General features: G+C 45.4%; 1 protein-coding gene across 2 annotated transcripts in view; it reads right to left on the reverse strand.

The window, feature by feature from the left end:
- Nucleotides 1-25,101, reverse strand: part of LSP1 (lymphocyte specific protein 1) — a 277,490-nt gene that overhangs the window by 37,622 nt on the left and 214,767 nt on the right. For both annotated transcript variants that reach the window (XM_086957714.1, XM_086957713.1), the window contains exons 9-10: nt 23,606-23,746; nt 14,252-14,341 (exon numbers count right to left, since the gene is read on the reverse strand). In XM_086957714.1, the coding sequence (XP_086813840.1) occupies nt 14,252-14,341; nt 23,606-23,746 (231 nt within the window). The remainder of the gene's footprint in view (nt 1-14,251; nt 14,342-23,605; nt 23,747-25,101) is intronic.

The following is a 25,101-nucleotide window of genomic DNA, read 5'->3' on the forward strand; positions in this document are numbered from 1 at the left end:
TGCCCCTGAATAAATAGGTCACAAGATGGTGGATAAAGACATGTGAATGAAGTGTATTGCCTGCATTCCTATGGTTGGAGACCTAGACAGTGAAGTGGGGGAAATGAAAACAGCGGCACCTTTAGAAATTCCAAGACCGCTTTGTTAGCATTGGGCTGTTCATTAGTTCCCAAGCACTGCCATTCCGTAGATGCCTGGGTGAGTGGTGGGACTGCACTTTTTGTTATTTAAAATTAAGTTTCTAGTAAAGGCGGGCCAAGAACTCTGCTCCCTCAGCGGAGATTTGCCAGCTCCACTGGGAACGCGGAGTACAGGGCAAAACTCCACCTCTGCAGCAAAGCGGAGTTAGCCAGGCCATCCCCCACAATAGGCTTCCTGCTTCCACCCCCCTAATAAAAAATATTTTCAAACTAATTTAAAATGAAATAATAAACACACTTACCTGTACTGCAGCGTCCCCGGACTGCCCTCTTCCTCGCAGTCTCTCTCCTACGTGGGACATACATATTGAGAGAAATGAGCATGCGCACTTCTCTCAAGATGTACGTCCCACGTAGGAGAGAGACAGCAAGAAAGGCAGCCCGGGATGCCGAAGTACAGGTAAGTGTGTTTTTGATTTCTTTTTAAATTAATTTGTAAATGTTTTTTATTGGGGGTGGGTGGAGGTGGGTGGTGGAGTGGAGTTCCACAGAGTTTTTCCCCAACTCCGTGGACCTCCGCGTAGTCTCACTACGCCAGCTACGCCCGGGGTTAGTTTCTAGGTGAGGCATGTCCCTTTGCCCTTCTCCGATTACTGCTTCAAGAAGACTGATGACAGCCAGGTGCAGAAAATTCACACATCATGGTGCCCATGTTGTGATCTTGCTTTGACCCAGCCACAGTGTTGTCTGCTGTAGGAAGCATTACTTTACACAAAGGTTGGGTCTGGATGGCACCCTGAGAAGGACACTTGAGGAGAATCAAGGGAAACAGTTTCTGAAGCTTGAGACAATGGATCCACATCCCCTCTCTGCAAAATTTGCATAAAAGTGGGTATGCAAAGCACCCCTCTTTGTCCCATCTCTAAATTCTTCTTGACCAAGGAAGGGAGTGCGCTACAGGGTATACACATAATTATTCTGTAACTAAGGATTTTGTCTGCCTGGCGGCCAGAATCCCAGAGCAGGAGACATCACTTGAAGTCAGCACCTTCACCTGTAGCAAAAAAGGCCCTCCTTGAAGAGACTAGAATTCTGCCTCCTGCTGAGAGGAAAGGGAAGTATCTGGACCTGTAGGAGGAAAGCCATTCCAGGAGGAGAGGCCCGTGTGTTTCAAGCGAAGAGAAACAGAGAAAGCCAGCAAACCAGGAGAGTGCGCTTGGAGAAAGCCATGCTATGGAAATGCCCCCATGGCCGCTCTATGCCATTCATGAAATCATCTGTACCAACTTTTGTGTCTGAAACATGTCATCTGACAGCCAGCCATGGGTTTCCTCAGTTGGTGCTGCTGGTGACGAGCTAAGGACAGCATCAGCAGTAGGCTGAGAGCCCAATGTGCCCACGGCTGACCCTGCCCAAAGATATCCCCACTAAAAGATGCAGCCTAGCTGCCACAACTACTTCTGCTGAAAGTCTGCCCGGTGACAAGATGGTTGCTGAACTGAGCACTGCCAGGAAAATTAATCTACCCAAATCAGTCTTGCAACATCTGGAAAGGATGCTTCATACCCATAATATGGAATGCATTCTGCAAAAATGGGATGGTGCAACAGCCTCCCCTGTGTGCCCAGGACAGTAATGAGCAATTTGCAGGTAAAGACATATGGTCAGTTCCACTGCACCCCCAGGATTGATTGATGCAAAAGAAATGATAAACTGTTAAACTATGTTACACACTTAAATCTGTGCAAACACGTAATCTAACTGCACTTGAACCTAATCTTAGCTCAACTCAGAGGGATGTGGATGACAAAAGGGGAAATGTTGGCCCTTGCTGGAATGGAAGGTCTGTGGCACATCACTGGAAAAACACAGCATTCTGCATCCATGTATATCATATCTGTTTAATCATACAGCATTTAGTTTTGCTGCAAGATTAAAAGTACTGGTAAGCAATGGACCAGACATTACCTTGTGTCTGTTGCTTGATTATGGAGTCCTGAGCTCTTTTCCCCACCCTACCTCCTCACTGAGAAGCCTGTGAATAGCCGCCCTGAGATTCAAGTGTGGAAAGAGATTTATTTGTAGGGGTGGGCAGAACTCATGGAGTTTGACTCAGCGGAGTTACATGAAAACCACGGGTGGGCAATAAACTCCACCCCACTGGCAGATTTTGGAGTTTTGCCACTACGCATTAAGCATGTAATGCAGAATTTCAGTCAAACCACTCTGCCACGCGGTGATTGGTGGTGTTTTGCCAGAACTCCGCGTTAGAAGCGTAATGGGGAGTGGGCAAACCTCTGAAGTCTGTCCCTATTTATTCGGTCAATTTTGCAAAGCCATAGTAGGATGCAGACCCAGGAAACTAATGGCACATGGTCTGACCACCACAGTTGATGCCCAATAGCCCCCGATTGCCCTATGACCTCACTGTCTCTCCCAACATACCCCATGAACAGGGTCCAGCATCATCCATCTGTTCATACACTGGCAACTAATTGTCACAGCTGACACTGCCTGTGTTCCCTTACAACAAAGGAAAGCCCAAACCATGCATCAGGCATATTCCACAACCCATCCACTGACATGCTGCTATGGTGAACACAGCCCAGTGCCCTATGCACTGTAGTGGCCCATACCATGTACATTGGCCAATAAAGAAAATTATCCTTCTGCCACTCTTCTCTTTTCAGATGAAGTCTATTTTTGTCTACAATAAATATCCTTCAGTCCTCAATCCTCTCTCTGGTAAGCAAGATTGATTTTCCATCCTCACTCTGCTCACCCATGAGTCAGTTCTTTATGTGTGCCCTCAAAAGATGAAATCAGGCAGCTGGGGGGTACGGAAAGTGCCAGGTACAGCAGCTCTAACCTGCAAGTCCGTGTTATAGTAGCAACCAACCTATCAGTAGTCACCCTGGTTTGTCCCCTCCTAGTGCTTTTAAGTGCCCTTCTGGTGCTCTATGTAACGTATGGAACTTGTCAACATAATGAGCTACAGCAAATACCCTCTCTTAGTCTCAAGCATTCATGTAGTCCTTTAAGATCCTTACAAAGCGAATAAGAAATATGGAAATCAACTGCCAACTAATCCTTATGTAGGTCCGAACATGACTGTGCACTCTCAATAGACTCAACACATCAGGCGTTCACGATTATCAGAGTGCACTCACAATTCTATTAAAAGACAGCATGAAATATTTAAGCACCACTACCCTCATTGTTTAAAGAGACCTAAGCAGTATGATCTGATAAAAAATATACAAATATTAATAGTCATAGCCCCGAAGACTAGTCAAGCATGTACTAATAATCTCCACACAGCCACAACCCGCATGTCTGACAATGTATCTAAAGTGCCATCAGCCAAACGTACATATTACAAAAATGTACATGGTGACATTACCAATACCCCTCCATAGTCGAGTCATTGGCTCCTCAGTGCCCGGGAGGAGCAAAGGGTGTTGGATACTGGGTGGCACTTTGGTATTTTAGAAGGTGCTGCAGTTGCTAGTGAATGGATCACACATGCACATTCACAAGGGAGTGCTTCCCTCATTTCCATGAGGCTGTGGCACCATACAACTGAGGGAATCCAGTGTGCCCACAGTTCATTACAGACATAGGCACAGTGGCAAATAAGATGTCAGGAGGCACTCGGAATGTGTGACACAGGCAGCGAGTCCCTTGAAGGAGCTCCTTGGAAGGGAGTTGCGGTTACTTCATAGCACACGCCTGAGAAGGCAGGATTGGACCCTCTTTAAGCTGAGGCTTTTCCAGTGAAATCAGAGCTGCAGTTTCAACCTGCGTATCGAATAGTTTCTTACCTGTCGGTGTAGTTTTGCAGCTTGAAGATCTTTCTGGATTCACTATGCTGTGCATTATTCCGCGGTCTAGTGGTTGGGTCCGGAATCGTAGTCTTTTCTTTTTTTTTTTTCGTAGTCCAGGTGGGCGTCGACGTCCTACCTTCTGGTGTACTTCCTGTGACGTCAGCAGGCTTCCTGCGGAAGCTCCCACCTTTGGGCGCCATCTTCGGATTATTTTTTTCTTGTTTTTGTGTTTTGTTCATGAATCCTTGGCATGGTTTTCAAATTCTTCCTTCAAGTAAATTAATTTTCACTTTGTCTCTTAAAGTGTCTGTTTGTCTTTTATTCCTTGTATTTCCACCTTCCTCTCCTGCCTCCACTTTCTGGCGGAGGTGGGTGGGCTCGCTAGTGAATCCAGAAAGATCTTCAAGCTGCAAAACTACACCGACAGGTAAGAAACTATTTGTTTTTCAGCGTGAATCTTACTGGATTCACTATGCTGTGAACAGACTTTGTAGCAGTTTGTTATGTTTGTGGCGGCTGGTTGGAAGAGGAGCGTTGGTTGTTGAATATATGTTGAAGCACTTTCTGTCCCACTTGTGCTTCTTTGTTCATTTGTATATCCACGCAGTAGTGCTTAGTGAACGTGTGCATTGAAGCCCATGTTGCCGCCAGGCATATGTCCTGAATGGGTGTGTTAGCCAGGAAGGCTATTGTTGCTCCTTTTTTTCGGGTAGAGTGGGCTTGTGCCCCCTCTGTTAGTTCTTGACCTACCTGTTTGTGGCAGAATTGTATCGTTTGTGCGATCCACCGTGCGATGGTGGCCTTAGTTACTGGTCTACCCAGGAAATTGCTTGAGAAGGACACAAAGAACTGCTTTGTTTTCCTGTGCTCTTTAGTTCTTTCCATGTAATGCATTACTACCCATCGAGCGTCCAGAGTGTGCAGTGCCCTCTCTGCGCTTGTGGATTGTTTCTGAAAGAAGCTTGGTATTTGTATTGTCTGGTTCATGTGAAACCTTGACACCACCTTTGGCATAAAGTGTGGGTCCGTTCTCATCACCACCCTGACATTGTATTTTTAGATGTACGGTTCTTGTTGCGTTAGTGATTGCAGTTCGCTTACCCTGCGTAGCGAGGTGATTGCCACTAGAAAGGCTGTCTTCATTGTGAGCATTTGTAGTGAGGCTTTACGGATGGGCTCAAAGGATGCCTTCATAAGTTCTGTTAGGACTAGATTAAGGTTCCATGCCGGTGGCGGCATCCTCTTTGGCGGTGCGATCCTTTTAGCCCCTTCCAGGAATCTCTTTACTACTTATGATGTAAAGAAGTGCTTTCCTGTCTCTCCTCTTGTGTAGGCTACGATCGCTGCTGGGTGCACTCTCAGCGAGGAGGAACTTAGGTTTGATTTTAGCAGGTGTGTTAAATATTTTCACCGTTGATTCCTTTGTCATCTTCTTGTGCAGTTTCTTCTTGATACACTATTGTGTGAATCTTTTCTATTTTGCTACATAGCACCTCCGTGTGGTAGGTCTCCTAGCCTCTTGTAGCACCTGCAGTGTGCTCTCCGGCAGTTTCAGGTGTGCGAACTCTAGGTCTTCAGGAGCCATGCCGCTAGGCAGAGACTCTCTGGCTCTGGGTGGAGTACCTCTCCGTTTTGCATGGAGAGTAAGTATTTCCTTTTCCCGAACTTGTGAGGTGGCCCCTGCGCCATTTCCACTATTTGTGAGAACCATGCCGGTCTGGCCCACTGCGGTGACACCAGGATCAGCGTCATGTTGCTGGTTCTGCATTTACGGAGTACCCTGTGCATCAGTGGTATCGGGGGAAAAAGCGTAGGCAAATTATTTCGACCAGCTTATCTATAGGGCATTCCCCTGGGATTGTTCCCCTGGTTGCCTGGATGCGAAGTATCAGCATTTTCCATTCTGGTGTGTTGCAAATAGGTCTATTGTTGGTGTCCCCCACTTCTTGATTAGCCTTTGTGTTTCTTGTGCATTGAGCTCCCACTCGTGGGATGCAGATGTCGGTCTGCTGAGCCAGTCCGCCTCCACGTTGTCCTTTCCTGGTAGGTGTATTGCCAGGTCTATTTCTAGTGAGACTGCCCATCTCCATATCACCTGTGCTAGGCTGGATAGTGCTACTGATTGTGTTTCTCCATGTTTGTTGATGTAGAACATCGTTGTGGTGTTGTCGGTTTGTATCAGCACTCTTTGCCTGTACAGTTGTTTATGGCAGGCCTTTAGTGCGAGGAACACAGTCTTCAGCTCCAGATAGTTGATGTGTTTGATTGCATCTGCTGGGGTCCACAGGCCCTGCACCTTGAGTTGGTTCAAGTGTGCTCCCCATCCTTTCTGGGATGCGTCTGGGGTGATGGTCACTGTTGGGTTTCATGGTGTCGGAGGCTTCCCCTTTGTTATGCTCTCCTTGGTCCACCACGCCATCTCCTCCTGCACTGCGTGTGTTACAACCACTAGATCTTCCCAACTCCCTGTAGCTTGTGACCATTGTTGTTGCAGCCATTCCTGGAATGGTCTCATGTGGAGCCGTATATTGGGGACTAGGTGTATGCAGGACGCCATCATCCCCATGATCTTGCTCGCTGTCCTCACTGTCAGAACTCGCCCCTTCTGGTACTGACGTGTCTCCCTCAGTAGGGAAAGGGTCCTCTTGTCGCTGGAGAACACTTTGCTCTGTATGGTGTTGATCTGTGCACCTAGGAAGTTCTTCACCTGTTCTGGGTCCATCAAGGATTTCCCCCAGTGTATTGAGAATCCCAGTTCAGTTAGCGTCTCTGTGACCCGCTGTGCATATTCTTTGCAGAGTTTGTAGGAACTTGCTTTTATTAGCCAGTCGTCGAGGTAGGGGAATACATGAATCCCTTCCCTCCTTAGGTGTGCTGCCACGGCTGCGAGGCACTTGGTGAAGACCATTAGCGCGGATTTTAGTCCGAAGGCCAGGGCAGTGAACTGGTAGTGTTCTTTGTCGATAGCAAATCTCGGTAGATGTTTGTGCTGCCTGTTCATGGGAATGTGTAGGTAGGAGTCTTTTAGGTCTATGGTGGACATAAAGTCTCAGTCTTTTATCTGAGGGATGACTTCTTGAAGAGATGTCATTTTGAATGTTTGCGTTTTTATGTATTGGTTCAGGAACCGTAGGTCCAGGATGGGTCTTAACGTTTCGTCCACCTTTGGTACGAGGAAGTAGTTAGAGTACACCCCCTTGTTTCTTTTTTTGAATGGTACGGTTTCTATGGCCTCTTTTTGAAGGAGTTCTTGTACTTCCTCTAGGAGTAGCGCTAGTTCTTTTCCTGAGCGCGCTTTCTTTTTTTGGCTTCCTGTTTGGTGGTTTCTTTTCCAGTTCTATGCAGTGTCCGAACTGTATGATGTTCAGTATCCATTTGTCTATTGTTATTTTCTTCCATTCCTGGAAGTGTTTTAGTCTGCCTCCTACTGGTGTTACATGTTCGTTGACCTTTATCCTGTGTAACCCTTTTTTCTTGGCTCTGTTGTGCCCCTCCCATAGAGGTGTTATGGGGGTGGGTACGCCTGGTGGTGCGGAGTCACTGAGGTGGGTTGCTGGTCCCCTCTTGTTTGCCCTCGTCCATTCGCTCTCCCGCGAAAGGACTGGCCCGAGGCTGGTATTACCAGGTTTGCTTCTGCTGGCCCTGCTGTGCTTGGCTGTCGCCCTGGTAGCTCTGAGCAAATGTCTGGTGGGATGTCACCGGCTGGTTTCCCCCTCTTTCGTTTGGCCTCCGTGTCGGGTGCATCTTTTCATTCCTCTGAATTGCAAGGCCCCCATGGATCTTGCAGTTTCATTTTCATTTTTCAGTTGGGTGAGTTTCTCGTCCACTAGTGCTCTGAACAGGGTTTCACCATTGAAGGGGGTGTTCAGGATGCTATTCTGTACTTCCAGCTTTAAGCCTAATATTCTCAGCCAGGCATGCCTTCTCTCTGTGACCCCGATCATCATGAGCCTGCTGGACGTGTCTGCCGCATCCAGGGCTGATTTTAGGCATGAGTTGGCTATATTCTTGCCTTCCCCCACCTCCTTGTGTTGCCCTCTGTTGGTATTGCTCCGGGAGGTGTTTGAGCAGTTGTCCGACCTCGACCCAATGCTCGTACGTATGCCTGTTGAGTAGGGCATTAGAGTTGGCAATGCGCCAGTGTACTGCTGCATTCCTCTCTACCTTCCTTCCAGTGAGCTCTATCCTCTTACTCTCTTTGTCAGGTGGTGGGCCTGAGTTTGTGGGAATGTTGGCCCATTTCCTGGCTGTTGCTGCAATGATGAAGTCAGCTGTGACGGATGTAGGGAGGACCCTTAGAGGAGTGTTTGTATTTTTTCTCTGTCCTGGGTGTGACAGACCTGCAGCTTGCTGGTTCTTTGAATGCCTCTCTCCCTTGCTCCAAGACACTTGGTAGCATGCGGAGGAATTGACTACTGGGTTAAGTGGGGAGCAGGGTCTCTAGGAGGAAGCAGGCTTTTGGTTTTTCTTCCTCCAGTTTCACTCCATAAGCTGTTGCCACGTTCCTGATGACCATGTTGTAGATCCCAATGTCATCTGGTGGCGTAGGCCTCGAAGGGTACGTCTCCACGGCCTCTTTTGGCGTTGAGGTCCTGCGCCACGGAGGATTCAGAGTCCATACTCGTTCGCTGTCTTCTTTGCCTTCCACGAAATAGTATAGGCCCTCTTCCTCCTGGTGTTACTGGGGCTCGGGAGTTTTCGGCGGCTCTTGGGCGTCGAACTCCTCCTAGTCTTCGACTTAGACGATAGTTGTTGCCGGCTTAGACGGGCTGGTGAACCTCTTTATCCCCTCATTTAATTCTCTTTTCCTTTGCAGGATGTTATTCATTTCGGCCTCGAGCCTTCGCTTTTTCATTTCCATCTCGGTGGCCTGTTCGGCGTCAAGTGTTTTGGACGATCTCTTAGACGTCAACGTCGATTTTGAAGAAGCCTTCGGGTCCTTTTCCTTCGGCATAAAGTGCTCCTTTTCGGGGGCGTGCTTCCACGACCTAGGCTGTTCCTGTGTTTTCGCCGCCTGGAAGTCCTTTTCGAAGGATCCACTGGGCTGTTAGTCCCTTGATGCAGCTGCGGCCGTCTAAATTTTCGGTGCCAGTGCTCCTTTTGTGGACTTATACTCTGTTTTTCAAGAGTCTGACTCAGGCTTTCGAGAGTCTGTCGGGGCTTTAGGGGTCGACGTCTCTCCTACCTCCTTTGTAGTTTTCTTATCAGACTAGGACCGTGAAGTCATCTGGTCCCTCGGCAATGTTGTCCTCTATGTCACTGGAGAGGCCCAATTCCCGAAGCAACGGAGGTTGGCCTTTTTCTTGCATGCTGTGGTTGGCTATCTTCTGCCTCTCTCTAATCCTGAGAGTCTTCGGCGTGAAGACGGAGCAGGCATTGCAATCCTTGCTTTCGTGGTCGACCGGCAGGCAGAGGTCGCAAACAGGGTACTGGCCCTTCTGCACGTACTTGTGGTGGCAATTGCGGCAGAATTTGAACGAGGTCTTGTCCATTCCTGCGCTAAGGGGGCCCCCTGTGTGCGCATTCTCCGTTGGACATCGAAGTTCTCTTCCTTCGTCATCCCGGCTCGGCGGTCTTGCTCCTTGATGTATTCTCCAAACTTTTTTGTTCTTTTATCCAAAAACTCTGGAACCTCTCGGTGACGATCCAGACCCAACGGCAGCAAAAATAATCTGATGATGGTGCCCAAAGGTGGGAGCTTCCGCAGGAAGCGTGCTGACGTCACAGGAAGTACAGCAGAAGGTGGACCCAACCACTAGACCGCAGAATAATGCACAGCATAGTGAATCTAGAAAGATTCACGCTGCAAAACTGTCTGTCGCTAATACAATATCCTTAGTATAGATGTGAACTGGCTTAATGGTATGCCAGGGCCAATGTATAGTTTTGGGCCAGGTGAGGGGAGAACTACGAGATAAGGGAGGTAAAAGCTCTTCATTCTAGTTGGATTGTGCTGTACGCATTTTGTGCACAGGGTGCTGACTGTATGCCTCTGAAATCTGTACTTCTATGCCTAGTCACATAGGAAATTGAAGGTGAAATAAAAGCTAGCAGCCTGCCACAGGCAAACCCTCACCTATTAGAGAATGGAAGGGAGTGCTGAAAATTTCCCACATTTCCAGTCATTCCCAAGGATTCTTGAGGGTGCTCATTGTAGCCTTTTAAAACAGACAAACAAATTCTTTGCCTACTATGGGCCCCTAACAGAGACAACACGGCTCGCAGTATATGCCAAACAACTCATACGCCACCACTTCTAAGATCCAAGAGTGAACAAAATGTCACTCAGTATCATACTAGATATACAGCCCAGACTCTACTATCGAATTCCCATCTAGTGCTTGATTTCTAAATAGTCTACAAGTTCTTGAAAACCCCAAAGAAACTCAGTGGAAATTAACTCGACGGCTCATGTATTCTTCATCATATCACTTATATGACAAGGAGAAGTAACAGAATCCAACTTCAAGATAAATATGATGCATTTTATTATTTGGATTTGTGTAGTCTTAATAATGTACACCACCTGGATAGCCAGAGGAGTAGGCTGGATACTGGACTGCCTAGAGGTAGCAGAGTCAAACATTTATTACTTACTTTACAAGATGGTATGCGTAAAAGACCCAGTTACAGCTCGACACCGTGAATGCAACATTAAACCACGCACAATGTCCAGTAGGCGCTACATCATGTATGAACAATGTAACGTTGAATACAGGTAGGTTAAACACAACCATTAATACGATCATCCCTAGGGGCCCTGATCTATATCAATGGGGGCGCTAAAACACATTGAGCTATAACACATTTATTATGCCTCTAGGGAACAGAGACATACTGCACATTTAAAACAGAGTGGCAGTGAGTCCCTCTGAGATGGAACATTAGTAATATCAGTTTTTTTTACCCATGTCCTGGCTGGAAGAAGGTGTCAAAGTGTGGGGTGGGGAGGGGAGGACGAATGTTGAGGGAATTGGGCTCCAAATAACCCTCAAATTCTGATGAAGGATCACACTGGGGACACTTTTAGACTTTTAGGGACTCCAGCCATCCCTAGCATGTTGGTAATCCTGTATTATATTGCATTTTTAAAAGGGATAACTGAACACAGCTGCAAAGTGTAAATTCCCAAATATGTTCAATCTGCCATTTATTCTGTTTTTACACATAGGCATTATAAAGTTTGGAGATCATTTACTAGTGTTGATTTACTTCAAGCATTCATCAGAACAGCATTCATCAATCAGTACTTAGTAATATAGTGCTGCTTATCACCAGATAGGGTATCCAGGTGCTGTGCTGTGGTGCTAGTCAAAGGACCAGGTTTTGAGTCCCATCCTGAAGTGAGTCAATGAGGGAGAAGTACATATGGGGAGTTCCTGAACTTGGCGGTGAGGTGGGAGAAGGAGCATCCTCCGGTGCGGCAGCGGCGGATGTGTGTTATCTGGGTGAGGTAGGTGGAAATTCAGGCAGTGGTTCATGTAGGCGGGTCGTTGAGGACTTTGTAGACGTGGGTCAGGATCTTGATTTGGCATCTTTTCTAGATAGGGAGCCTTTGGAGGTCTTTCAGGTGCTGGGTGATGTGGGTTCTCTTTGGCAGGTTGAGGATCAGTCTGGCTGCTGCGTTCTGGATTGTAAGGTATCTTCTCATAAGTTCGGTGGTGGTGCCTGCATAGAGCGCGTTGCCCTAGTCCAGCCAGCTGGCGAGGAGGGCCTGCATCACAGTTTTCCTGTTGCTGATGGAGCGCCACATGAATACTTTGCGGAGCATGCCGAGACTATGGGAGCAGGCTGAGGAGACTGCATTGACCTGACTTTTCATAAAGCAAAGCTACAAGGAGAAACTTACAATATCTATTTGGGTAAGATGTGTGTGCACTCTACCCTGGTGTCTCATGTTCCAGTCTATGGTGAAGGGGTCCTGTATTCAGAGGTTCCAGTAACTTGTCCTCAATCACAGGTTGACGAGACATTCAGGGCTCAACTGGCTGTGCAAAGGGACTGTGTGCTAGTGATGGTACGCACAACAAACATGTCTTTAGTAAGCACATTTCAAGGGCCCATGCCGCTAAACAAGATCGTAATGATAAAAGAAAACGTGTGAAAATGCTTGTGCAGCATCTATGTGCCCGTGACAACATCCAAAAGGTTTTGAATCATCTGGGCCGCGTGCATGTCTACCTCTTGGCCCAGTCCCGGGTCTCCCATCTCTAAGCAGCTCAGTCTCCAAGCAGGTAACAGCAAAATAATTTCTTTCAAGTCTAAGTTTATCCCCATCTTTAACCAAAGCCAGCAGCAAAAGCACAGGCATGTCTATGGCAAGTCTCTCTCTGTGCTGATGCAGCAGAGAAAGCAGCATTTATTCTACTTTGGAAGCACGGACCAAAAGTCAACCAAAGTAGCAACATTTTTCAAATTTCTAATTCACCCCCCCCCCCACCCCGCTCACCCCCAATCATGAATAAGTGCACTCTGGTCTTTCTACTATTTACCTCATGTCGTAGCCCACAATAAGGAGGCAGTAAAAACCTGTGGCTATAGGCAGGATGGCTCAGATTTGTACCCTATTTCAACGGCTTTGTAGCTGAATGGTCTTTTTTTAATGAGAGGCACTTCCTGCAGCCTCAGAACGTCAGGTCCAGGGTGGGAAAAACATAAGGAAAACTAGACAAAATAAAATTAATAATGCCAAGATGGCACAGCTTGTCAAAGCTAGACACCTGTCTTAATGATAAATATAAAAAAATCTCTCTTCAGGAATTCATGAAGTGAAAAATCTTTCTTAAAGCTGTATTTTTTGGGTTCGAAACTGTTCTCAATGTTGAACCTTGGTTCAAGTGATGTTACTGCTGAAACGTACATTGCCAGCTTTTTTAGCACCCTCTTTGTGGACACCTTTGTTATTTATGGTTCCGTTTCCCTTCGGGGTTGCCAGAGAACAAAGCCTTTGCGGATATCGAAGGCAATTACACTGACAGCGAACAAGTATCCAATGCACATCCCAAAAGCAGAAATTTCAGTATCATGGAACACTGCAGGCTCATTTGGGCTTGGCTTTCTTACGCATGACCATCTTAATCATGGACATGTTTTGTTGCCGTTTCCTGCATGAAGGCTCACAGCACCAAATCTCTTTTACGAAAATGAAGATTATGATGGTTCCTTAAAGGAATCCACACACTTTTTATCTGCAAATTCAGTGTTCTACTCTCCTGCCTTGAAGACCAAAGCCATGTTCTCTTGATGCCTTTGTTGTACTTTATGCTCAACAAATGCAGGAATGCCTTTCGTATCAGACTCTTACAAAGTGAATACTTTGCCATGGTGTCCTTCGAGTTTGAATTCTGTCGAAAAACCTACTAGAGTCTTAGCCACTGGCAAAATACCTCTACAGCCTCAAAACTGACTTCATCCGATTTTGACCACTGGATTTCAGGCCGCAAGGGACCACAAAGTTCTCCATGTCTGAATTTGCAATGTTTTCAGGTTAACCATAATTGCCGAAAAATAAATCTGAACATTGAGTCAAGGAGCATTCAGGAGTTCTGTGCAACGTCATGCATGGAGTCTCGTTATAGACATAGCTACACCGGCACTCAACTATGGTGCTTGCTGATTTTTTTTTTTTTAAAACCAATCTAAGACATTTCTGAGTATAACCTTTTGATGGTCCGATAACTCAAAGCAAGCAACCAGTTTACCGGAGGATGGCACAGATATGCTCGCCATTGCTGGAGTTTAGATGGCATTATAAGGGTGTCTCAATACAGCAACATCTATAAAATGTGAGGCTTTTACAGACTACCAATCGTCACTCCTAAATACAACCACTAGATGGTACCGTCATGAACGGCATCTGAATCTATAGGAGCTTCACACTGCAGACTCTATTCTTTACTGACTTTTGACCACTAATGGGATTATCAGGTTGGAAAGACCGCTGGATGCTATGATGGCATCTTGAGGTCTACCAAGCATGGAGTTATTGATGCCATATAATGACTAAGCTCATCTACTGGGGAAGGTCATGCTTATGAACACATCTCTTCCTAACACTCCTTACACCTAAACCAGATACAAAGGCATGGTTCTGTGGTACAAGAAGCTGCCATGGGTTTTAGGCATCTTAAGAACTTAGACAAACCTAGAAGAGTCAATGAAACTTTCACTGTCAAGCATGGATGCCACGCTGGACTGTTTTCACCCCAATGAAAAAAAGACATTCAAGTGTATGGGGGTTTGGCCTTTAGGGAGAGTACCTATCTTCTGGAGATCCACACTTACCCCTGCTTTGGGAGGAGACTTCGACCCCGGTGTTCCCTTGGCAAACTGGTGGATAAGATCGGACACACCAACATTCAAGCCCTCAGTGTCCTGTAACAGGAGAAGCAGTAAAATATGCATTAAAATGGCTAGAAGGCTGATTAATTCCAAAACAGACTGAAGCATTTCCAAATCAGGAGGGTTCTTAACAGCAGAGAGCCCAGGAAAAGGCTGGTAGGTGAGGGGAACGAGATTGGTACTTACCAGTAGGAGTAGTTTTGCAGCTTGAAGAATTTCCTGGATTCACATAATATGCATTATTCCGCCATCTAGTGGTTGGGTCCGGGAACGTTTGCGTTTAAGGTCTTATTTTTTTGGGCATCATCGATTACTATTTGGTGGTAAGACCATCCCCTGTATGACGTCAGACGGTGCCCCAAAAGTTCCAGTGCGTGGTCCCATCTTCATATTCTTTTTTCTTTCCTCTTCCCACCTGTTCGTTTCATCTCCAATTTCTGGGGAGGCAGGTGGGTCGTTTGTTAATCCAGAAAATTCTTCAAGCTGCAAAATTACTTCTACTGGTAAGTAAATATTTCGTTTTGCAGCATTAATCATTTTCTGGATTCAAATGCTGCGTATTAGATTACATAGCGGTATCTGTCTTTGGGTTGAAATGTGCATATGTTGAAAAACAGGTGTTGTAGTACCTTCTGTCCCACCTGTGCCTCTTTGTTCATGTGAATGTCCACACAGTAGTGTTTTGTGAAGGTGTGTGGAGTTGACCAGGTTGCTGCTGTGCATTTCATCAATGGTACATTTGCAAAGAATGAAAGTGTTGCTCCCTTCTTTCTAGTTGAATGAGCTCAGAGGCGCATGGGTAATGTCAGTCCCACTCTGGTGTAGCAAGTTTGTACAGTTTTTCACTATCCATCTTGTGATTGTTCCCTTGGTTACTGGCGATTCCTTGCTTGCTCTGGCAAAGGAGAGGAAGAATTGCTTTTCCTAACAAAAACCTTTAGTTTCCTGTAGGTAGTACGTTAGTGCCCTCCGCACGTCCAGTGTGTGAATGGCCCTTTTGACCAGTGACTTTTGCTCGTGAGAAAGCGGATGGTTGTATACTTTAGTTGGAAAAACAAAAAGAGTGTCAGAGGGTCTATCCAAACTATGTAAGGGTCATTAAACTAACAGAGCAGTGTCAACTCATCTAACCAAAATAGACAGAATTGTTGGATACCCGTGATCACTTACAGGATATCCATCAGTCACCACACGGAACCGCCCTTCATCATTTGGCATTCCTGTTGTTCACTGAGATTGGTACGTCACTGGCTCAGAACCGGAAAGGTCAGATGGTATAACCTCCCTAAGAACCTAGTGGCGGCCAAACAGTGGTAGAGTGTCACAAACTACCCATCAATTCGTTTGGTGGGTGACTGATTTGCAGTGCTGTGAGAAAGGGTGTGTAGAGAAGTGGGTGAGAAATATCTAAAATTGGGTGAGTGAGCAGAAATAAGAAAACTTTATTAGGTTCTGTGCTCGCTCCGCCAATATTAAAAAGCAGCATAAGTAGATTTAACAAATATCTACTCTGATCTTACATTGGTCAACATGTTTCAGCAATATTCCAGGGACTAACGAGTCCATTGCTTTCATCAGGACCGTTAAATGTTCAAAGGCTACTGCAAAAAGTGATGTGAAGTGTGCAAAACTAAATATAGTGACTCAATATTAATTCTTACAACATGAAAAAAGATCACCTGATATATGAGGTGTATTCTTCTATCCAACTGGCTCAGATGGAGGATTAGGAGTACCGACGGAGAGTGCGGTGCTTCCCTCGTGCCCTGAGCCGTTGCCAGGCGGGGTGGAGCCTTTTACTCCCACTAGCATGTGACGAACATACTATCTACAGATAGAAGAATACACCTCATATATCAGGTGATCTTTTTTCATGTTGTAAGAATTAATATTGAGTCACTATATTTAGTTTTGCACACTTCACATCACTTTTTGCAGTAGCCTTTGAACATTTAACGGTCCTGATGAAAGAATGGACTCGTTAGTCCCTGGAATATTGCTGAAACATGTTGACCAATGTAAGATCAGAGTAGATATTTGTTAAATCTACTTATGCTGCTTTTTAATATTGGCGGAGCGAGCACAGAACCTAATAAAGTTTTCTTATTTCTGCTCACTCACCCAATTTTAGATATTTCTCACCCACTTCTCTACACACCCTTTCTCACAGCACTGCAAATCAGTCACCCACCAAACGAATTGATGGGTAGTTTGTGACACTCTACCACTGTTTGGCCGCCACTAGGTTCTTAGGGAGGTTATACCATCTGACCTTTCCGGTTCTGAGCCAGTGACGTACCAATCTCAGTGAACTACAGGAATGCCAAATGATGAAGGGCGGTTCCGTGTGGTGACTGATGGATATCCTGTAAGTGATCACGGGTATCCAACAATTCTGTCTATTTTGGTTAGATGAGTTGACACTGACTGTTAGTTTAATGACCCTTACATAGTTTGGATAGACCCTCTGACACTCTTTTTGTTTTTCTACTTGAAGTTAGGGAATGTGTCTTGGTCTTTAAAATCCCTCAGGCCCTGCTCATACTTTCTAGTGTCCTTTGTATACTTTAGTTGACATGGAATTGTGTCACCACCTTTAGTAGGAACTGAGGATTTGTTCAAAGGACCACCTTGTTCTTGTGGATTTGCAGAAATGGTTCATGTATTATGAGAGCTTGTAGCTCGCAAACTCCACGTAGGGATGTGATCGCCATTAGAAATTTTGTTTTTGGGGTTAGAGACTTTAAATAAGACTTGTGCTTTGGTTCAAAAGGCTCTGTCATCAATTAAGTTAGGACCGTGTTCAGGTTCCACATTAGGGTTGGTACCATTTTTGGTGATGCCACCCTTTTAGAACCTTCCTAGAATCTTTTTACTACTAGAAGTGTGAAGAGACTGGTTCTTGATGTACCTCTGCTTTAAACGACTGTTGCTTCTAGATGACCCTTTAGTGGCGCGTATGTCACCTCGCTGGCCAACAGGTGTGTGTGAAGTACATTAATACGGTTTCCTGTTCTGTACTTGTTTCCATCTTCTTGTTGTGGATGCACCACTGGCTTTATCTGTTCAATTTCTCCATGTAGCATTTTCTTGTGCTTGGTTTTCTAACTTCACTAAGAATTTCCATAATCTTGGTTGATCGCTGTAGGTGTCCAAATTTAATGTACCCAGGATTCATGCTGCCAGGTTGAGTGGGGCTGATTCCATATGGTGCACTCCTCTGTTTAGCAATGTTAGCCAACCCTGGTCTGCCTTGATTGAGATTCGGTGGCCCTTGGCAAGCTCCAGCAGGCCCAAGTACCAGGATGGTAGAACATGGCTGTTGTGTTGTCCATTTGGAACAGTCTGATCTATTACGTGCCCTTGGAATGCTTTTAGGGCACGAAAGACTGTCTTCATTTCTAGATAGTTTATGTGTTTCACAGAATCCGTGTTGTTCCATAGTCCTCTGACCTTCAGGCTGCTTATGTGCGCTCCCCAACCCTTGGGGGTGCGTCCTTCATTATGGTCACAGTGGAAGCTGGAATTTTGAACGGTCTCCCTATTGAGTTCCCAGCATTGTGTTTCCCTTTGTACCTTTGTTGTGACAACCACTAGATCCTCCCAGCTCCACGTAGCTGGTAAAGGCGAACTTGCTCTATAATTGCCTCTGCTCTCTTCTGGAGTGGGTGTGCTAGCGCGGTCATTGAATGTATGGTAGAGCCCAGAAACACTTTCACTTGTTCCAGTTGTGGTGAAGAATTCTTATGGTTTATTGTAAAACCAAGGCTTTGCAGTGTGGCAATCACCTTTTGCATGTTCCTGTGGCATTTTTCCTTCAATTAAGCTTTTACTAGCCAGTCGTCTAAATAAGTATAGACATGGGTTCTAGGTCTTCTGAGGTGGGCGGCTACCACTGCTAGACATTTTGTGAATACTCTTAGTGCCACTTTTACCTGGTCTAGAACAAACCAGAGGTATTTTTTTCTGTCCTTGGTTCATTCGTACGTGAAGGTAGGCATTCTATAAATCTATGGTGGCCATGTAATCCCGTTTCCCTAGGAGTGGTATTATTCATTGCAGTGTTGAAATCTTGAAATGTGTAGTTTGTATGAACTGCTTTAGAAATTTGAGATCTAGGATAGGTCTGTGTTGAATCTTGCTTTGGAACCAGAAAGTATGGGGGAGTAGATCTCACTGCCTGCTTCCCTAGGGGGGGCATTTTCAATAGTTGTTTTTTTTTTTTTGGAAGAGCTCTTTGACCTCCATTCTGAGTTGTTAGATCTCTTGATCCCTGAGGTTTAAGGTCCTTGGGGGTGTGTGTGGAGTTTTTTTTTAACGAGTTCTACACATTATCCATGACTTATGTTTAAATTCCAATTGCCTGATGTAATTGTCCTCCACTCCTTGAGGAATCCCCCTATTTCACCCCCCATATGAGTTTTGTGGTGGGGTTGTGTGGTGAAAGAGTAACTTGCTTGTTGATCCTCCCCCCTCTGAGCGGATGGCCTCTTCCTCTTGTTTCCCCCCCCGGAAGGGCTGCCTCGACAGGTCTTGGTGATGGTTGGTGTTTGCTGCAGGCTTTGGTGTATGGTACTTTGGGGCAGCTGTTGCTGCTGCCTGGATGTAAAAACCGACCTGTCTGTGGGCCTTCTGTTTGCAGCCCCTCGTTTCCTGAAGGATCCTCTGGACTGGATTGCCTCCATGGTTTTCACAGCGTCATTGCCCCTTTTTTTCTGTTGTAGGGCATCATCTACTGCCTGTCCAAGCAGAGCGGCGTTTGCAAAGAGCATGTCAATTATGGAGGCTTGTACCTCGGTTTTCAACCTGGATACCCTGAGCCAGGCATGTCTACTGGCTGTGTCAGCTGCACCCAGGGCATATTTAAGGCAGGTGATGGCAATATTCTTGCGTTCCTGAATTACGCTATTGCCCCTCTTGCGGTATACTTCAGAGTGTTACTGCATTAGGCCCTCGGTCTTATCCCATTGCTGGTGTTAGTAGCAGTTAAGCAGCACGTTGCAGTGCGCTATTCTCCATTGTGTGGCTGCTTCTCTCTCCATTTTTCTTTCCATCAGGTCGAGCTTTTTGCTTTCCCTCTCTGGTGGTGGGCCGGCTGATGTAGGGGCATTAGTTATTTTCCTTGCGGTGGAGACTATGATCGAGATCGCTGGGACATTGCTCTTGATGTGGCCAGCTCTTGGAAGGCAGCCTCTTTTCCATAGTCGAGGATGCTGGGAAGCATTGGTAAGTTAAGATTAGCCTTCTGTGAGGGCATTAATGTCACCAGTAGGAAGCATGCTTCTTCCTTCTCTTCGAACTGCGCCCCATCGGTGTCTGCAGACCTGTTATAAGGCTGTTGTAAAAAGATAAATCAGGTGGTAAAGGACTTGAGGGATAACTCTTTACCCCTTCCTCTAGGGACACGGCATCAAGATCCTGCCATGTGTCCTTGAACTGGCTTTGTTAGGCAAACACCGCAGTTTTTTCCACCTCTTTGAGCTTGTAGAACTCCTCCTGTTCTTCATGTTGATCAGGGGCTGCAAGGGCCTCCATGCCTGCTTGATCGCCTTCGGCCTGGATGTCTGTCAAAGGTTTGCTCGGGATGCAAAACTCTCTCAAGGAGTTGTTGAATTCCTTTCTTGGAAGCAAGGCCAACATTTCCACCTAGAGACTGTTTCTTTCGCTTGACCTGAGCGCTCTTTGTTAAGCAGTAGTGGCATTCTGTTTTTCGGCATGGAGGCTTCTCCTGGAGTCAAGCCCTTGTCCATCACTCTTGCTCCCTCGCAGGTAGAGGTCTGCGTCATTGACGTGTTTGTCATTTACTTCCCCCATCTGGGTCCTTTCTACTTGTGTTTTGATGTTGAGGTGGTCTTCAAGGACTTAGAGTCCGAGGGTTTACCCTCCAGTATTTTAATTGTTTGGTTATCTTAAATCTTATTCTCAGCATCCTCCGCCTCCTTCTTTGATGCTTGCATCTTTTCGGCATTGGCTGTATAGACTTCAGCGTCTGGCTCCTCTTCTGTAGCTGTTTTGGCCTTCTCGACATTCTCTTCATCATCAGTGGACAAGGTGAGGTCTTTGAGTGATTCCTGCGTCTTCTGAGAGCTCACCATGGTGTAATGTTGTAGGCTCTGTCAGTGTCGTACCTTGAGTGTTTTTGGAACAAACTCTGCGCAGGCCTCACAGTTGTCATCCTTGTGGTCCTTTCGGCAAGCAAAGATTAGACTTCATGTGTGTCTCTCTTTAAGACTTTGCGATGACAGTTGGGGCAAACTGAGTATTTTCCAAGTCCCTTTTCTGCCTCTTCCCTCTTCTTTCTCAGACCACGTTGTTCTGACTGGTGGTGTTCTCCATCGGGAACGAGAAGGTTCTCCTTCTCCATATTAGATTGTCTTGTGGTCTTTGGCAACAGAGGAAAAAAAGAATCTGAAGATGGCAACCGTGCCCAGAAACTTCTGGGGCACCATCTGTTGCCACACAGGAGATGGACTTACCATCAAATAGTGGTCAACGATGCTCAAAAAATAAAAAAATAAAACACGAATGTTTCTGGACCTAACCAGTAGATGGCGGAATAATGTGAATCCAGAAAAGGATTCATGCTGCAAAACAGCCAGTTACATGCAATGGTATCCTGGAATGGGGCGGACTCTGCTATTTGGCTACCAGACGATTGTAGGCACGGATCTGTTGAATATTCCCAAGGTGCTCCTATATGTAACTGCATCTTTTTGATTCAATCCTGTATGTAATAGGTAGTGAACAGTCTTATGATGGACATAGTATGTAGACTTTACACTATACAGACACAAAAAATGTGGCTGCTTTCCTTACAGAATGTACAAAGAGCTCCAGCCATGTGCAGGGTGGTGCCAATTCTGCACACGTGCTGGGCTGCAAATATATATCTATGGATGTAGGGTGGATTTAGGTGTGCTCTGCATGATGAACGTTAGGTATACATGGAGTGCCTACCTCATTACATAGTATACTTGGGGTGCAAGAGAAGTAAGTGTACCTTGCAATGCACTTTCGGTGTAACCAGGACTGTGACATGAGCACACTCATGGTACCTGGGGGGGTTGTTGCTGGGGCTGGCACGCTGTATCCCCAGTACACCTAGAACTAACTGCACATCAAAATATTTTACTGCGTGCAAGAGGAACTGGACATACATGATAGGGAAGTGTTTCCCAAACTTTCGGTCGAGACCCCCTGGTGGGTCCCGAGCGGACTTAAGGTTGGTTGCGAATGTCCAAGCAATAAAAAAAGATGCCTTTAAAATCTGTAATTATCTTGAAACATTTGCAGTGCTTCAAAGACTGAGGCCAAATGTCAAACTAGGTCTTCTGCTGCTTATGTTTTTTTAGCATGGGTACTGTTTAACACACCGCCAGTTTTGTTGGGGTATGTGAAATGTGAACGAAAAAGCTGGAGGATTTAATTTTTTCGTAGCACACAACAAAATGTAAATACCTGTAAGTGAACTGTACACATTCAGAAGTTGAGAAAGCAAAAATTAAGCAAATGTTTTTGTAATTTTGGAGTGTGATGGAAACAAAGATTTGAATGGGATCAGAAAAAAATGACGCTTTACTTGGTGAGGGACAAATAATAGATATAAAGGACAGTGTGCTACCACACGATGCTTTCATTACATTAAACAAATATATATAAAATCACCCACCTCATGTCTATTTAAGCTAGGTGGGTCACAAATGTTTGTCATACTAAAAAGTGAGTTTTGGTTCTGAAAAGTTGGGAAACACCGTGGTAGAGTATACTCCGAGTTCTTAGAGGCCATTATTTTTTTTCAAGATAGGTTGAGACACTGTGAATAACATTTTGAACAGTTTTCTGATTGGAATAATGGCGTGTGGAAGACAAAACCTGCTTGGCCCTGCATTTGTATTTCCCCCTAATGACCTGCTTGGCAAACTACTTTCATTAGTTATCTTCTTCAATGGATGAGCATACAAAGCTTGTAAGACGTGTGGGTTAGATGGGGTATTTGAGTGCCTACACTCTTTATTTCAGATTTAGGCAAGACTAACTCTTTCTCCGTTTTGCGTACATTTTGGTCCCATGTCTGTAATGTCTTCCATTGCAACTTAATGTAATCATTGCTCCTAAAAGCATTAAGTGGCTTGTTTGGATTTGCAATTTCTACAAAGCTCCAACAACACTTCATGGTAGATGATGTCACAGTGTCACTGCTCCTCTAGCTTAGATTGCCCTTTAGCCATCAATGCTTGCTTGAGGGATAAATGACTGGACCTGAAAGCATCAATAACTGTGAAACTGCGCTTTGGAAACTGAGCGAGTCCTTTTGGCCATTGGTTCTAGGTACTGTGCTCCTTCCTGTTTGGGCTTTAAAGAATGTATGGCTTTTATTGGATGAGCAGATGTCAAGTTATCCAGAGCTTAATACTGCAACAAGTTCCAGTTTCTTTTATCTAAAAACAGTAGGTGGAAAAGGCATCGCTTTTGTACCTTCCTGCCAGAGATACTGCATCCAGGAGGTTATAAACTTAATAAACTAAGCTTTTCTACGCAAGTGCTAGCTGCTCTGCACTGGCATCTTGCAGAACTTACATTTCCAGAGTTCTGTGCATGTCAATGCTGACATTAATGAAAGCAAATGGCAGCTTTTCCTTATTCTGTACTTTGAATTTACATACCCCACCTCCTTAGATTTGCACACAACAACCATATAACTTTCTAAAATCGTCTGAGGCCAGGAAGAGTTTTCTTCAGCTCTTCCCCACCTGTGTAACTACCTACCTTTGGCTATTCAGAACACTATGAACCATCTTCATTTTTGGGATAAGGTGAAGGCGTGGCTCTTCTGAGAGTATAAACTTTGTGAGATTTGATGCCAAATAACAAATGGAACCCATGCCACAAAGAGGCCTTCCGCCTTGTCCTTAACCAGTAAATAAAACAAAGTGGGTGAATGCGAGCGGTGATCGTACGCTGCACGATATACTCTTGGTTTACATGGGGCTGTAGTTCATTGCTTGGTTGCTTTGGGTTTTCTCAGAGGATAAAGGTGCATCTAGAGTAGTGCACTATGAATATATTAGGAGGGATAACCAGACGTTGCATGGTTTATTCGGGTATAGCCAGAGCTATGATCATATCTTGCATAATAGTTCCTGATTGTATTAGTGTGCGCATCATTGCTCATTAGAGGGTTTCAGTAAGTGTTCACACGGGGTATAGGAGTACCCTGAGTAGTGTACTCTCAATATAACCTGAGCCAAATAAAACTGCACATGGTGTGTTGGGGTATAGTCAAAGCTGGGATGGTACCTTGGTTGGTGTGACCTTCACTGCGTTTTGAGCTGAAATATCGCATGTCTCAAACAGGTTCTTCTTGTTGGCCACGGCCTCCACAGTGCTGATCAACTCGATGGATGGCTGGCGCTGTAGCTTGGGAGTTTTTCCAGAACTCTGAAACCAGAAAAAAAGAAGAAAAAAAATCAAAATAATTACTCGTGAGATAATTTTGCCTTATACAGTTTTGCCTCAAAACCTGTTCCTTAATATATTCTTATTTTAAAGCCATCACTGAATAGCAAACACTAGTCTAGGGTGTTCAACTGTCAAAGCACTTTCAATGTTCCGGTTTCTTCCTAGTAAAAACCTTAAGGGGCAATGAGAGGGGCTATGGTCCAGGTTAGTACAGAGCCTTGAAAGTACGGCTGGCTTGGACTATGGCCCGCAAAGAAACACAGGTACAAGCCACTTAGATTCCTACAAGAGAAATTAACTTAAACACCTAAATAAAATGGGAGAAAAGATTTTGCAGTTAATGCACATGGACCACATTTTCCTTGGCCAGTAACCGCTATTTAGCTCTTTGGAGTTGTGGCTACGGTCGTGCCCTGCTTTTTGGACAGCCATGCCTATCAAAAAAAGGGGCGGAGGAAAAATCTACTACATTTTGTCAGGTACACCCTCCCAATCATTTTACAAACTAAAGTACCTGGCATACGAGAGACGGCAGAGTACTGGGAATCATAACCTTTGGAAAATTAACCAATGTATAGGGGGGGCACCAAGCGTGGTTCTTTCCTTAAAAATGTCAGAAGCAACTAAAGAGCTCCAAGGAGGGGGCCCATTGTGAATAGCTTTGTGTCACCACAGTGAAGAAGGGCCCGACGAGGAAGCACGTCACTTGGGTGAGTGGGTGCCTTCGTCCTTATTAAAGAAAGAACCACTCTGTGTACCCCCTCTGTGAGGATTAATTTCTCAGAGGTTAGGATTCCCAGTACTCTGTTGTGATTCGTGGATGAGGTACTTTAGTTTGTAGAATTCTGGACAGTCCTTCCTGGTGGTTATTAAAAGGCCTCCTCTAATCCACAGTGAATCATAGTCTTGGATTTCGCTTCAGGATGTACACCACAAAATACCACTTGAAAAGAAGTGCATGGACCGGTCTTCTGAAGCAAAAAACACGTCCACTTTTACTACCCATCTTCTAGCCTAATTTACAGGGCTGAGGAGCCCCTACAAAACACTAGAGGCTCACCACTGCAAGATACACTCCGGTTGGCCTCACCCACGCCTGTGAAAGGTCAATACGAAGTAGAATCCCTGTGTATGGAGAAGCAAGTACTTGAATATTTGGCATTCAAAAGTCAACATTCTACAGCTATTAATTTTGATTAAGTAGTCTTCAATGGCTCTGACCTTGTTTTAAAGTACATTTTCTATCCCCTAAACTGGGCAGGCCTCATGACTACCAATCAATCGTAGCGTTTGTAGAGTGTACAGCTACAGGATGAGTGTCCTGGCGCTACACG

The sequence above is a fragment of the Lissotriton vulgaris genome, chromosome 2_1 (genome assembly GCF_964263255.1).
Source record: "Lissotriton vulgaris chromosome 2_1, aLisVul1.2, whole genome shotgun sequence".
NCBI classification, from domain to species: domain Eukaryota; kingdom Metazoa; phylum Chordata; class Amphibia; order Caudata; family Salamandridae; genus Lissotriton; species Lissotriton vulgaris.